Source organism: Typopeltis vanoorti, chromosome 2 (genome assembly GCF_054136105.1).
Source record: "Typopeltis vanoorti isolate ZY-2024b chromosome 2, IOZ_Tvanoo_1.0, whole genome shotgun sequence".
NCBI lineage: Eukaryota > Metazoa > Arthropoda > Arachnida > Uropygi > Thelyphonidae > Typopeltis > Typopeltis vanoorti.
Window position 1 is genome coordinate 5,608,226 of NC_143550.1, and position 16,548 is coordinate 5,624,773.

The 16,548-nt window shown below is 37.5% G+C and overlaps 1 protein-coding gene across 3 annotated transcripts in view; it reads right to left on the reverse strand.

Moving 5' to 3' along the window:
* LOC150108796 (uncharacterized) overlaps positions 1-16,548 on the reverse strand; it is a 478,706-nt gene that overhangs the window by 149,466 nt on the left and 312,692 nt on the right. For all 3 annotated transcript variants that reach the window (XM_090403306.1, XM_090403304.1, XM_090403307.1), the window contains exon 12: positions 5,103-5,222. In XM_090403306.1, coding sequence (XP_090259432.1) covers positions 5,103-5,222 — 120 coding nt within the window. The remainder of the gene's footprint in view (positions 1-5,102; positions 5,223-16,548) is intronic.

Sequence of the window (16,548 nt, forward strand, 5' to 3'; positions counted from 1 at the left end):
ACAAAACCTCATCAAATGGGGCTACCTCACTGGACCAGATGATTGTGAGTGTGGGACAACCCAATCCATGGAACACCTTCTTTCTTGTCCCCCTTCTTCAATCACCTTACACAAAAGAGGACCTTATATCCTGCACAGAAAGAGCAGTTAATTGCACAAGATACTGGAGAAAAATCTGACCATATTTATTATATATAACTTATGTATAGTTTCTTTTTACTTCATATTTTACTTATTATTCCCTATATAATTCACCTACATTTAAGCTGTTCTCATTTGTAATGTATCCTAATTTGTTGCAAATAATGTTGTACTACTTACTTAATACTGTACCAATTATGTTTGGATACAAAATAAATACTGATGTAAACAAGAAAAATGGCAGCCAAGGCATTCTTGTTCAAAAGAATTCAACATGAGGGATTTATATGATGTGGTATATGTTCAATGTATTCATTACCAAGGGTAAATGACTTAGAATCAGAAATCGGAAATGTTTCATGACTGAGTGCTAGAAATGGGAGATATGTCAAAAGATGGAAAACGAGGTGAAGAATGTTAATGACGAAGAGCATGAAATTGATAGTGTTTTAGAGAATGTACCCGAAGGAGTAAGATTTAGCAAACAAAATATGAATGATAGTATGTTTATGCTTATTTATGTGGAGGCTGTCAAAGAACAAAATGTGAGAGTGTGCAATTTGAGAAGTGGCTAGCATGTAGTGCATCAGGGTGGAGAATAAGAAAAAGTGAAATGCAGAAATGATTCTGCTAGGGAGGAGAAGGCAATCCATAGGAAGGTTTACCATTCAGCTTGCTCAATTTTCCATTGTGATATCTGTGATGTAGTACATGGTTGCCTATGCAAAAAAGTGGATATTGCAAGGAAGATCATTCCTAAATAATTTATTATCAGTTCTCCAACTTGAACAATGAAAGAAGGGAGCAGATAGTTAAGTCAGCAGCAATGAATGTTTGAATAGGTACATGGAAGAAGATGCTGCTTCCTGTATTCAAGAGGCAGAGATTATTATATTTGGGCATATGCTCAATAACTCTTCCTCTGATATTAGTTTGGGCACTACCTACCTGACAGAGTTTTGTGTCCATTTAAATCCCCTTTAAAAATAAATGGATGGTAACTGAAAGGTCAACCTGAGAGATATCTGCAGCAGGAGATAGAAGCAGCATACTGCTATAAGATATCAAATGAAAGTCAGATGACACTTACCTCTATGTTTGCAAGGGGGATATGGCTGCACGCAATGATAGCTACACTTCGTAATGTTGGATGGTCTCCTGGCTTCGAGTTTGTTTCCTGAAGGCAAAAGCAGATCTTGGTATGTTTACTGCTTCCTCTGATGTTTTTTTTTTTTTTGCTCCTTCATTTTGTTTTCATTTGATGTAACAATGGTTTATGGACATGGTTGAGGCTTGTTGAGGATGAAAAAGTTACTCATTCTCAAAGGAAGTTTGTTTCATTACTAGAATTCCTCACCCACCATGAGACTATACCAGCAACAGAGCAAGCCTTGGGTCCTGTCCCTGCTTCACAGGGAAAGGAGTGCTGCAACACCGTTGACCTTGCAGGAAATACCATTAACCAATTGATCCTGGCTGTGCTTTCTAGGACTGCCTATCTTGATGAAGCAGAGCCAAAGTAGTGAAAGACTACTAGGATCTCCACTTTACAGAAGTTCATGGGTTACACCACATAACAAACATGGTGACAAGACATTGGATCCGATAGATGGAAGTCTGGAAGATAGTATAGTAAAAAAGACTCAAGAGAAACAGAGCGAAGAATACACGAAGAAAAGCATAGAAAATGAACAAGACTGAAAAGTGTCAGTATTATTACTGAAAGATCCTTTCCACCTCAAGCAGGCGACTCACGAGTTCCTGGAAGAAGTGAATAATAAGAGAATAAAAACTGTGAGCCTGCCACCATGGTATGATAGGAATGAATTTAAAAAAATGGTTATGACTGCAAATAAGTCAATGAGAAGACTGTACAGAAGGAATAGCGTATACAGTTTATAGATGTTTGAATGAATGAAAAGACTTGTACAATCCTGATAGATTGCATATGAATGGTTTTGTAGTCCAATATGGATTCGGACTTGACTGCACTCCCCCCCCCCCTAAAACTAGAGGTGTTTAGGGGGTGCCATCAAGTGTGTCTGATCACATCTGGGACAAATGAGCATGAGCAGAAAATTGATCAAGCAATGCCAAGTGCAGTTTCCCAGATTTCAAATCTGAATTAGTTGGTAACTGTAAGTCCAAAAGTCCAAGAGGATACTGAAATACATGATTACGAATGTAGAAGCACCAGAAATAAAGGGGAGGAATTTCTGATGCCAAAAAATATTGGCATCAGTGCACCATGGTTCATATGCACTGGCAGCTTAGCAAAATGAGTGGTGCAGCCAAGCAATTCTTATGTGAGACTGCAACTATGGGGAGACAGATTGGAGAAAGTGTGCATCATAAGATGGAAACAAAATTTATACCATTACTAAGGGATAATTATCTGAAGAAACATGTGATGGAGAAGATGGGGTGTTTGAGAGTGCTGGATGTGATAATAGCATCAGAAATGTATCCATTACCATGGCAGGCACTCTGCCTCAGATCTGAGAAAGTGAGCATGTAGTCTTGTACTGATAGGCTGCTAAACATACAGAGTTCTCAATTAAGAAGGGATACATATTAATCATCATCATCAAATTCCTGACATATAACCTCAAACAATTATATGTCAGGAATTACATGAAGAGCTACATTATTATATATATTATTATATTATTATTGTTATTCACACCAAACCTCCATGGAGTCAAAAGACTCATAATGGGAGGCAAACACTGTTACATACAAAGCCCATCAAGCTGTGCTTTAAACTCATTCAACATATCTGCATTCACCACAGTGTCAGGTAATGCATTCCACTCACCAACCACTCTTCATGCAAAGAACCTGCTCCTTATGCAACTTCCTGTTATGTCCCCTTGTTTTATTCCCTTTTCCCCTTCTGAAACCTCTCCAATATATCCTAATCTCCATAAAAACCAGGGTACCAAATCTGTGCACAGTAATCCATGTGAGACCTGGTCAAGGATTTATACAATGGAACCAGAACCTCTTTATTTCTATAAGTTAATGTCCAGCATCATTGTCATAATCTGATGTGATGTCTTCAAACTTGTGCAATGTAACCTCTGAATTTCAGATCCTTGTCCACTGCCACTCCAAGGTCTTTTATCTCCTCAATTTCCCTGTCAAGTGTATACTTTGCATTCCATTTTTGCCTATGAAATTTCAGAACCATATGCTTTGCAAAACTGAACTGACAGTTCCTGTTGCCCACTCACACAATCTATTTAAATCTTCTTGTATATGGAACTACAAAGCTGGTAATTATGACAGACTTAGGATTGTGTTTGGTGCAGTGCAATGGTATAAGGGGCAGAAGAAAGAAAGAAAGAAAGAAAGAAAGAATGTGAACAGTGCATTGGAAATGATCAGAGGTTGTTTGAGAAAGTACTATCAAACTGCATACCCGAGTCAAGAAGATAAACCACTTGCATTAAATGGATGAGCAAGATCATAAAGCAAGTGTACGTGTAAAAAAACTAAAACAACATAGATAGAATATGAAGAAAAAAGTTAACAGCATGCCTGAGCAATACCAAGTTTATGCAAGAATGGTGACTAGCATGATAAGGAGTAAATCTGATTATGAGAGGAAATTTGGTAAAAAGGCCAAACAAAATCCCTTTTTTTTTTTTTGTAGTAAGAGGAAGAATGATTATGGAAGGATAACTTAATTCATGCTAATAATAAGAAAGTCACCGAAATATAATGGAGAGAACAGAGGATAGAGGACTTGGAAATGAATGAAATTGATGCAATCATAATATTAAGTATGCTGTGTCTGAAAAGTGAGACTCAGTGCACTTAACATTCAATACAGTGAACATTCAAAATATTAAGTGCATTGTGTCGGCTTATTTAATAAGTCTTGAATATAGTCAAATCCCTACAGAGTGAAAAGAATATAATATAAGGTGCTGCAAGAAAGCACTAACAGTTGTTTAATGTGACTCACTTGGGGGAAGTTCCACAGCAATGGAAAGAAGGCATAATTGTTCTGCCTCATAAGGAAGATAATAAGACTGAGACTTCTAATAATAGGCCAGTTTGTTTGTATGGAGTTTTAGAGAGTTAAGTGTTAGCACGGACCAAAATTCAGAATTGGGTGGACAATGGCAGGATTCTCATAGATGGACAGTGTGGAATTGCTAAAGGAAGATCATGTTTTTGCAATCTACTTACAAGTTATAACATAAAATACATTGGACAGGGGAGATGCATGCACGGTGGTATAGTTATATTTTGCAAAGGCTTTTGATAGACTGCCATGTGAAAATTGCCAGATAGAAATTAAATTGGAAAAGATGAAGTTGGATATAATAGATTAGTGATGGATTGGAGTTGGCTATGTGATAGGTATTGGCAAGTTGTATATGGGTGGAGCAATACCAAAGAAGAGGATAGTCACTAGCAGTGTCCACCACAGGTTGGTTTTGGGCAGTTGCTGTTTAGTTTGTATTAAACTTAAACTGGAATTTTATAAAGAGAGTTTGATGAAATGCAATTTTCCCCTTTCATCCTAATCTAGGGGGGGAATATGACTGAGACATGTAAATTGGTAAGGAGTTATTACCAGATTAATACATATGAGGTTTTTAGAAAATGGAAGAGACATGAGGAGAACAAGAGTCCATCCTTGGAAGCTGTATAAAGGAGCATGTGAAGATGGGGAAGGAGGTGAGCAGCAGATTTTTTTTTTTTTTGCATGGAAATTGGTGGGTGATTGAAATGTAGTGTCTGAGAGTACTGTAATTCTGGAGATGGTGAGTGCATTTAAGGCACAGTATAATAAGCCATGTGTGTGACAGTAGGATCTCCCATTATGAGTCACTTGACTCCACAGAAATCTGATGATAACAATAACAATAATAATAATAATAATAATAATAATAATCTGGTTGAAAAGATTTAGTTAGTTTCAATTAATAATAATAATAATTTACCTGTACTAGTGGAGCTTGCCTCTCCAAAAATTGTGTAGCTTCCAGCACGTGAAGTATCGGTTGGTTCTTGTTGTATTTGCAATCGTTTCCAAAAATTAAGAAGTACTCTTGCTCCAATTCCTTAATGATAAAACAAAGTAAAATTTGATTGTAACTGTAAATAAGAACCTTTATGGTTTATCATTACAGTTTAAGCATTTAATTATAAATTCTGTTTTGTGAGTATTCTTAAAAGTTGGAACTGAAACTAACCTGTGCTTTTTTTTTAATGGAAAGTTTTTGAGAAATAGAAGTAAAGATGAAATATGAAGAAGACAATAGATTGTGACAGAAACAGAATAATTAAAGTGAGAAGATTATTGAGGTATATAATGGCAAAGGAATGAATGAAGGAGTGAGAAAGACAAAAGAGAAAGATAGAGCAAAAAATAGTACTGAGAGAAATGAGACTCCAGAAAGAGAGAATGGAGAGTGGGATGTATGGTAATTATAAGAGAACAGAATGTGAATAAGATGAGAGAGCTGATTGGCACAGATAGCTTGAGAAGATGAAGTCTGAATCAAAAAATTACAGCATAGAAGAATGTGAAGAAAAGAATAATGAGTTGTTTTCTTACTGTAACTCATAGACAAGTGTTTGTTCAACCTCAAATAATCAGTGGGCAGCAGCAACAGCAGAATGGAATGAAGGATGAATTCCTCATTTTCTTTCTGAGTTTCTTATATTTGAAGTTGAGTTAGCCAACACATACATTTAGACAAGTTTAGAGGAGAGTTACCAATAACAGCCCTGATGAACAGTGACCAAATAATTATCTGAAAAAAAAATGCAACTGAACATTTATATTAAAGAGAGCACAATGAAAATAATATTTAATTAACAAACTGCTCACTGCTATACTGATTCAAGAATTTTTAGAGAACTCATAGGGATATCATGCAAAATGCAAGAAACAGTATCTGAATGGCTGGGCAGATGTGATAAAAAGAATTCTTCAAAGTAATAACACTTTGAGTGAAAAAAACCTAATTTCTTGGATATTAAGGAAATAATATTTGTAATATGCTTAGACAAGAAAGATAAGATTATAATTATCTTATGAGAACATCTTTTTCAGAGATTTGGATGTTGTCAAAATGTAAGCCTGAAGAAAACAGTTATCTTTTGTAAGAAAATAAAGAATGGTGTTTGTCACCACTGATGCTAACCAAATTAACATCAATGGTGGCAAACATCAAAGTTAACAAGGTTATTATTATTATCATCACATGATACTTCCAAGGAGTCCAAAGACTCATTGAGGGAGGGCACCTACTCTACAACTCTCCATCACCACCACTCTATCCACCAACTACACCGAACCTCATCATCTACATCAACACCATCTGCTGCTCACCACCACCCCCACCACTAGTATTTTCACAGACAATCATAAACATTGCCCATGGCAGCATTCGAACGCACAGCCTTTTGGCTGAAGATCTGATATGCTAACCACTCAGCCAACCAGGCCAGGTTTTTAGACCAACACTGAGGAATGCGTTGGATATCAAATTTTAGATTGCAAAAGTAGATATACTAGAAGTTTTTGTGATTTGTGGACTGCAACAAATTAGAAACAGGAGCATGCACCATCATCAGCAAAAGTGTAGAATGTATATAAAAGAAGAGAGTGGCTAAAAGAACTAGATCATAGAGTATTCCAGCATTGGTTGTAAAATTTTATTTTTGCCGGCATGGTTGGCCAAGTGGTTAGCGTATCTGCTCTCCAGCCAAAAGGCTATGGGTTCGAATCCCGCCATGGGCATGGATGTTTGTGTTTGTTTGTGAAAATACTAGTGGTGGTAGGTGGTAGATGGCGTTGTAGTTGTGGTTTGTTGTAGTTGGTGGATTGAGTGGCGGAGACAGAGTTGTAGAATAGGTACTACCCTCCCTCGATGAGTCTTTGGACTCCCTGGAGGTGCCATTTAATAATAATAATAATAATAATAATAATAATTTAGGATAAATATTCATCACAATTACATTTAAATGATATGGCCACAGAGAAAGGTGGCAATCCAGTTGCTGAAGCTAGAAAGGACTATGAAGTAAGTGCCCATTACTTCCTAGGACTTTGGACTAAGCCCAATCAAAGATAGCAAAGAGCAACCAATTGAGTTTCTCCAAACTCCATGCCATTAATCTAGGTGTGCATGACATATGTAAGAAGATCTTTTGTTGAATGACAGTAGTGGAATCCATACTGATGATAATTTATTATTAGAGAGGGTTCCATGTAGCACAGAAGTTAGTATTACTTCCAAGCCTCCATGCAGTCTGAAGACTCAGTGTGGGAGGTCAAACACTCTCAGACCACAATAACCACCACACTTTCCCTGGAATACATTTAGTGTTGGAGCACTCACCAACCACTCTGGCAATGCATCTCACTCATTCACCTCCACCAGGCAAAAAATCTCCTTTTCACTTCCTTATTCACATATCATTGTACAGTTTCCAAAGATGACCTCTCATTCTCACTTTGCCCATTATAGTATGCAATTATTCCCCTGTATCTATCTGATAAACACCTCTCACTAACTTACACCTCAATTATATTGCTCCTCATCATCCTATCCATTAAGCTCTGAAGACCACATTCCTATAAATCTGTTCTCATACTCAATATTCCATTCTCAAAACTGTCTACACTCTCTTCAATGGTTTCTTATTGCCAATATAGAAATACTAAAGAGGCCTACTTAGGACCTTATACAGTGTAGCTATTACCTTCTTATCAATACATGTCAGCATTCTTCCCATTATAGAAACAATTTTCTGGTAACCTTACAACTGTCATGATGTTCCCTGAACTTCAGTTCCCTATCCACCAAGATCCCTAGATCCTTCACCTCCTCCATCTCCTGAAACAAAGTTCCTCCAATAAGATCACCCTCGTTCCATCTTCTCTGACCAAAGTGTATAACCTTTACACTTGATAACATTGAAATGATGTTCCTATTGTTCAGCCCAAAGCACCAACCTATTCAAATTCACTTATAATATTGTCACTTTCTAACCTTGCTCTAAATAATCTACATCATCAGCAAACTACACAATATCTTGCCTCACGCCATGAACTATATCACTAATATATAACTTAAACAACAGTGATACAATAACAGAACCCTACGGTACTCCCACTCGTTACCTTTCTTTATTGGGACATTTTGTTGCCATACACAGCTTGTTGCCTCCTATCAGTCAACCATCCTTGTAATTAAGCTACCAAATGACCCATTCCCATTCTGCTCAATTTCAATAGTAGTTTATCATGTGGCACTCAATGAAATGCTATATAAACATTCATAGAAAAATCCAGATAAATCACTGTATAAGTGTCTCCTCTGTCCGATATACTAGTCATCCTATTATTAAATGTAACCAAATTACTAAAGCATGACCTCTCTTCAACACACCCATGCTGCTTACTTGAAACATGTCCATTCTCGACAATTCAGGTTTGTTTGTATTCTGTCTCATACCAGCCTTTCTAAAACCTTCACCATCACTTTTGAAATACACACACACACACTGGCCTATAGTTTCATAATGCGATAAATTTGAAGCTACAGCCTTATCACCATCACTGGGTGATAAAGGTTGGTTGAGTCGTTAGCATATCCATAATCATGCACAGTTGAAGTAAAGATAACTATGTCATCTGCAAAGCATAAATGGCTTAAATATCTTCCATTTATCTTCAGACCTTTTTCTTCCCAATCAAGAAGTTTGAATATTTCTTCTAGAAATGCTGTGAATAATTTTGGAGATATTGTGTCACCCTGTTTTATACTTTTCTGTATTTCCACAACAAAGATAAAGATGTTTCCACTGAAATGAATTGCTGCTGTTCCATTGGTGAATGCTGATTTGATGGTCTTGATGTATGGCTCATCCACTTGCTGGTTTCATAATGCTTTTTTTTTTTTAAAGTATTGCATAAGTTTCTGTTGAATCAAAGGCTTTCTCATAATCAATAAAACCTAGACATAATGGTAACTGGTATTTACTACACTGTTCAACAATCTATTGTACAATTTGAATGTGATTCATTGTACTAAAGCCACTTCGAAAGCCAGCCTGTTCTTTTGGTTGTGCTAGATCTAGAGCAGTGATGACGAACCTTTTTACCCAGGGGTGTGTCAAACTTTTTTTTTTTTTTAAATATTGACGTTGTTGATGTGCCACTTGTATACATGCATTATAAATGTAACTACATAATCATAGATGGTGACTTATACATATCATATCAGGCTATTTATTTAATAGGACATTGATATAAAATCTATGAATTCATATTATACAATTAATTTAATAAACTGAAATTATAAACTTACATTACATTTAATGACTTTTCTGTTGCTGACTACTGATAGAAAGTTCTTTCAATGAACAAACCTACCTTTGCCATAACTGAGAGCGATCTTACACGATTTATCGCAGTTTTTTCATCAGAATACTTTGCACTTTGCAAAAGTATATCATCCAGGTGGTGACATTGCAGAAACGAATAAACCAGTAGATTATACGGGAATTGTGGTTAATGAAGTGGAGGTGAGTAGTCTATTGCATAACCTCAATGTCAATACATCTGTGGGATTGGATGGTATACCAGCTTGTGTTGTATGAGAAGCAGCTAAAGAATTGTCAGTACCCTTGACCATTTTGTTTAATTTGAGTCTCGGGTCTGGGTTAGTCCAGAGCGGGTGGAAAGAGGGGAAAATGGTTCCACTGCATAAAGGTGGTTCCAAGACTGCTGTTGTAAATTACCGACCGATTAGCATATCAGGAATCATTGTCAAGGTCTTAGAGAAATTAGTCAAGAAAAGAATACAGGATTGGATAGATGAAAATGGGATATTGTATGGGGGACAACATGGTTTTGTGAAGGTAGATCATGCCTCAGTAACTTGCTCACGTTTTATAACACAGTGACGGCTGAACTGGATAGAGGTAATGGGTTTACAGTGATAATACTGGACCTTGCCAAGGCCTTTGATAGGATACCACATGGAACCCTAATCAGTAAACTGGAGCAGATGGGTATAGATATAGGGTTGGTGAGATGGATAAGAGGGTGGTTGAAGGAGAGATATCAAAGAGTGGTTTATTCAGGAGTGGAGTCTAAAAGACGTCTTGTGACTAGTGGAGTGCCACAGGGCTCTGTTCTTGGACCACTGCTTTTCAATTTGTTCATCAATGATATTGGAAAGGATCTGAGAGGAAGTGTTCACTTGTTTGCTGATGATGCAAAGTTGGGTAGAGCAATTGTGAGTGCACAGGATGTCAAAATTTTACAGGATGATTTGGATAGTTTGGAGGACTGGGCTAGGAAAAATGGATGTCAATTAATGTGGCAAAGTGTAAGGTTATGCACTTTGGGGTGAAAAGAATAGCAGCAGTATATCGCATTGGTGGAACCATACTCTAGGAGATTGATGAGGCCAGGGATTTGGGAGTGTTGGTGGATAGGGAGCTGAAGTTTAGGGGGCACATTGCAAAAGTAACTAAAACAGCTCACCAAATCACTTGGCTTCTGAAAAATACTTTAACATGCAGAGACGAACAAGTTGTTGTTCCTCTGTATCGAGCCTTGATAAGACCCCATCTGGACTTCTGTGCCCAGCTATGGGCACCAGGGTTTCTTCGTGATGGGGAGGAAGTGGAGAGGGTCCAGAGACGAGTGACCAAGATGATAGAAGGTCTGTGGAATGAACCTTATGAGAATAGGTTGAAGATTTGTGGGTTGCAGAAATTGGACGATAGGCGAAGGAGGGGTGATATGATTGAGACATTCAAATTACTGAAGGGTTTTTATAAGATTGATCCAGAAGATATTTTTGAAAATGTGACTGGTGGTGGGAGGACTAGGGGCCATGCATGGAAGCTGGGCAAGAGCGTGGTTGACAAGGGTGTTAGAGTTAGGTTCTTTACTTGGAGAGTGGTAAATGAGTGGAATAAGCTTCCAGAGTTTGTTGTGGGTGCTACGACCGTGAATGAGTTCAAGGCAAGGTATGATAGATACTGTGTGAATGTTGAATAGTTGTTCTTGACATGATGTTAGGGCCTCCCTCGATGAGTCTGTCGACTCCTTGGAGTTTCCCGGAACAATAATAATAATAATAATAATAATACCAATATTTTTCAACAACCAAGGTGTGTCACCTGAAATCCTCAAGCGTGTCAGTGCTGACACACGTGCCATAGGTTCGCCATCAATGGTCTAGAGTAACACAAAGCGTATGAGCCAAGACTTTTGTAAACACTTTGTAAACCACCAATCGTAGACTGCTGGGTCAGTAGTTTGTCAAGTCTTCTTCTTCACCTTTGTTTTCTACCAAAAATTAGGGGAGCCTTCTTCCATGTTCTTGATACATGGTAAAAAGTTTTGTAGATCATTTCCCCACCTGCTTTTAGAACTTCAGCTATAACTCCATTCTCATCTGCAGTTTTTCCATTTTGCAAGCTTTTGATGCTCCAGATAACTTCTGGAAGAATCTCTGGTACTTCAGCTATTCTGTAGTTGTTTCTTCTTTGTTTAATTCATCATCCTGATATAATACTGAGTAAAATTCTTCAATTCTTTTTGCTATAGCATATCTATTTCTGGTTACAGTTCCATCTCATAGTTTGACTGCAAATACCTGTGTACTATTATTCAACAATTGTCAGTTTTGGTGTACAAAACTGAAAGTGGTAAAGGACATGAAATTCAGGGACATCATATCATTATTATTATCATAACACCCTTCATGGAATCAGTAGACTAAGTGTGGGAGGTTCATTCAAATGACAACATATTTATCATATAGAATCTTAAAATCCTTAACACTCCTTGCATTAACAACACTTTCTGGCAATGCTTTCCATTCTCTGACAATTCTCCGTGTAAAAAATCTACTCCACACACACACACACCCTTCTTCACCACACTTTTATATAACTTTCAGGGATGACCTCAGGTTCTTCACATATCATCTTCTACTCTTTTTATAATCACCTCTCGATTAATCTGAAAAATCTTCTCATTATCTTAAACATCTCTATTATATCACCTCTTTTCCTCCTATCCACCAAACTCTATAATCCACATTTCTTCAACCTCCCTCCATAGCCAGTATTCCAAAGTCCTGACAATGTTCTAGTCACTTGCCTCTGGACCATCTCCAATGTCTTCACATCACATTGAAAATCAGGTGACCAGATTTGAGTACTAAAGCCCAAGTGTGGTCTGACCAGTGCTTTATACAGTGGCACAACCACTTCCTTATTACTGTATGTTAGAGTACTTCTTATCATAGCAGAACTGTGATGTGCAGCCTTTGCCACACTAGTAATATGTCCTCTAAACTTCAGTCTACTGTCAACCATCACTCCCAAATCTCTAATCTGATCTGCCTCCTGCAGCATGGCACCATCAATATAGTACACAGCTCTATATTTCTGCACTCCAAAATGCAACACCTTGCACTTACTGATATTATTATTATTACCTGACACCTCCAGGGAGTCCAAAGACTCATTGAGGGTGGGCACCTACCCTACAACTTTCTGTCTCCACCACTCAATCCACCAACTACTATAAATCGCAACTATCTTCATCATCTACACCAATGCCATCTACAGCTGACCACCACCATTCGTATTTTCACAGACAATCACAAACATCCATGCCCACAGTGGGATTCGAACCCGCAGCCTTTTGGCTAGAGAGCGGATATGCTAACTACATGGTCAACCAGGCCGGCTTTATTAAAACTATAATCCCAATTCTTTTGTCCAAGTAAAAAGTCTATTCAAATCTTTCTGAAGGGAATTACCATCAAACAAGTTAAACAACAAGTTTCAAACAATTGAAATAGCAGGGCCCGGGAACAGAACCCTTGGGCACAGCACTGATTACCTTTTTTTTTTTGAAACACTGCTGCATCATATGCAACCTGCTGGTATCATTCAGAGAGCCAATCTCTGATCCATTTAACCAATATACTAACTATTCCCATCCTTCGCATCTTGTACACCAATTTATCATATGGTAATCTATCAAATGCTTTTGTAAAGCTCAAGAATATTACTGTATATGATTCTCCCTTATATAACACACTTGTTAACTTATCATAAAATGCAAGTAAATTACTCAAACAGGACCTACCATTTACAAATCCATGCTGATCATCATAAAGAATGCCATGTCCATCAACCCAATCCTATATTTTTCCATTTGATTCCATTCAAGGTATCCAAAGCATGGTTAGCTAGTCCTGACTGGCCATATTTATGGCAATAGATGTATATTTTTTATGTTCTTCTAGGCAGATGAAACAGCTGTTAGCATCCTCGGGCACAACTCTGCAGCAGCACCATGTCACCCATCTTTAGACTTCATGCTGCACATAGAACATTGTATTTGCAACTTGCCTCCTTCCACTGCCAATCATATCAGGCTTGATACAGCAAAATCCTTTCTCAAGCTTTGCCACCTAGAAGAAATCTCTCTAACAACCAGTTCCTCTCTCTGTCTCTCTCTCTCTCTCTCTGTAAAGAATGCAAAAACAGTATCATAATAATCTCCGTTGTCTCTGATCATTGGTCTCATATTTGGTCCCCAGGATTTGAAGGGGATAAATTAACTGTGGAAAGGGTACAAAGATGGATGACAAAGATGGTTTCAGGACTGTACAATTTTGGTTATGAGGATCGGCTGAGGGAATGTGGACTGCAGAGTTTGGTGGATAGAAGAAGGAGAGGTGATATGATTGAGACTTTTAAACTGCTGAGAGGTGGTTACAGGGTTGACACTGGGGGAGTTCTTTCACTTGGTTGAACAGCGGGAAGGAGTGATGACAAGAGACCATCCCTGGAAGTTACGAAAGGAAACTGTGAGCAAGAGGGTTAGGAGTGGTTTCTTTGCATGGAGGGTGGTTGAAATGTGGAATGCATTGCTTGATGGAGTGGTATGATAGACTTTGTGTTTCTTGGGGGGGGGGGAGACATTCCCTCGATGAGTCTTGACAGACTTTATGTTCTTAGGAAGGACTCCCACGATGAGTCTTTTGACTCCATGGAGGCCTGAATAATAATAATAATAATAATAATAATAATAATAATAATAATAATCACTAGAGGTGCAAGTCGTTTTTCCTCCTGTTGGCCTCACAAGAAAAAAACTCCTCAGAATTCTCCTTGAATTGCAGTGCTAGTCTCCTCTTTGATTCTAATTTTTCTTTCCTTAGTATATTAATCACCTTACTGTTGCTCTCTCTCCCTCTCAATCTCTTTATATCCTCCCTCATACTGATCTGCATATTCTGTTTTACTTCCTTAGTCATTTATTTTACTGAATAACTTGGCACTTAAGGTATGAGTTTGCAATTGCTGCTGTCAAGTATTTCTTAACTAGTTTCAATGCAGTACTGATCTCTCTCTTCCTTCAAATTTGTTCTTGTTACTGCTGCAAGATGATTTCTAAGTCTATTATAATTAGCTACCTTATAATTCTACATAAATTCCTTTCTCCTCGATCCTTCTACATGCCTATTCTTCCTTCAAGCCAAGATCACATGGCCGCTTTCATCAACTGGAGTGAGAATGACATCCCAGTATTATTAGATTTTCTGATGCTGTGACCAAATCCAACATTCACATCCTGTTTCTTATGTTTATGCCCAGATATGCTTCCTAAAACATTTGTTTCTCAAAAATTATAGAAATTCATTTCCCTTAATATTGTAAGTTAATTTCTCTGCCCAATTGTTATTATTATTATTACTAAATTTCTCACTAGTGTTGAGAGTGAACATATTAGTCTTTTTGAGCTTTTCTAAGAAAAGTATTTTTAAATAGCGTATAGTGTGGTGTTTCATAAAATTGTGCTTCATATTTTTTGCTGCATTCAAGTGTCTTTCATCAGTGTTCTTGTTGGAATTTTGTTAATATATTAGTGTCATGCTACTTGTTTGTATCTTCTTCTTCTGAAAATGGAATCCATAAAGCAATGCACATGTGTGGCATGGAAAGCTTTGAGCCGATTCTGCCCTGGATTTTTACCAGTGAACGCATTGTAAGAATTGATTCATGTGTACACCAAAAAAAAATGTGAACTGTTAGAGCAAAGGAAAAAAAGGAAAGCATTAATGTGTATAAAAAATGTATTGATAAATTAGAGCTGGCGAAAATGGCGAAAATATCATCAACATATCTAAGTCAGGCTTTGGGCTTTAGGATGGCAGAATCTAAAGCTAACTGGCTCAAAGTCTGCTATGTAAAAGTTAGCTATTGGATATGATTACCAATTGGGTAAGTGGTGAGCCCATTGCCATACGTTCTTTTTTGTAGGTAAAAATTATTTTGCCATATGAAATACCTGGAGTGGAGTACATGGGCAAAGAGGGCCATGATATCTTGCAGAAATATATTCTCCTATAGAACATATTTCTATACGTTCTATAGCAGGAGTTCTCAACCTTTTCCAGTGGCGTACCACTATATTTAATTCAAGGTATTAGATGTACCAGTAAGGCAGTGGCTCACGTACCACCAGTGCTAAGCATACCATAGGTTGAGAATCCCTGTTCTATAGGATCTGGACATTAGTGAAAAGGGCAGTTATGTCAAAGCTCATTAATAAATCTTTGTCACTGAGTGTGATGTTTCTAATTTTGTTTATGAAGTGTTGTGTATTTTATATGTAGGAGCAGGAATAACCTACCAACACCATCAGTGTGGCCACCAGCTTCTTGGCTCAGTGATAATTAGGGCTGTTGACTCCTTCAACTATCAGTCATAGTGGTGTGTTTGTTTGGTGTATTTTTGGCATGTCATAAATTCTGGGAGCATGGGCATAACGTGGTATTAGTTTTTTGGTTGTTTCCTCTGGTCACATGATCACTGATTTGATTAGTTTTGTTGTTTTCTTTTTGATGTAGTTTGTAGGATTGTAGTTTGCCATTTAGTATGTGTTGTGGCCAACCACAACACATACTAAATTTGGATACAAATTGGTTCATTTTTTCTAGGTATGCTGTCCGATCAAGAATGACAGTAGCATTGCCTTTATCTGCTTTTGTAATAATGATGTCTTGGTTACTTTTTAAAGATTTAAGGGCCAGTTTTACCGCTGTGGTTAAGTTGTAACTTAGTTGTTTATTGGAGTTTAATATGTACGATGTTTCCATTTGTATTTTGTAGGCTATATTGGAGGGATTTCAGACCTCTTTCAATGTGATAAATGAAGTTTAATTTGTAACTGACCTTGGTGCAATGGCAAACTTCAGTCCTTTTTTCAGAAGCGACAGTTCTCATTTGTTAAGGTTGTAGCTGGATTTGTTGATAACCTGGCTGTAGTCCAGGTTATCAACAACATTGGTTGTTCCTAACTTCATTTGTATGTGATTGTGTGCT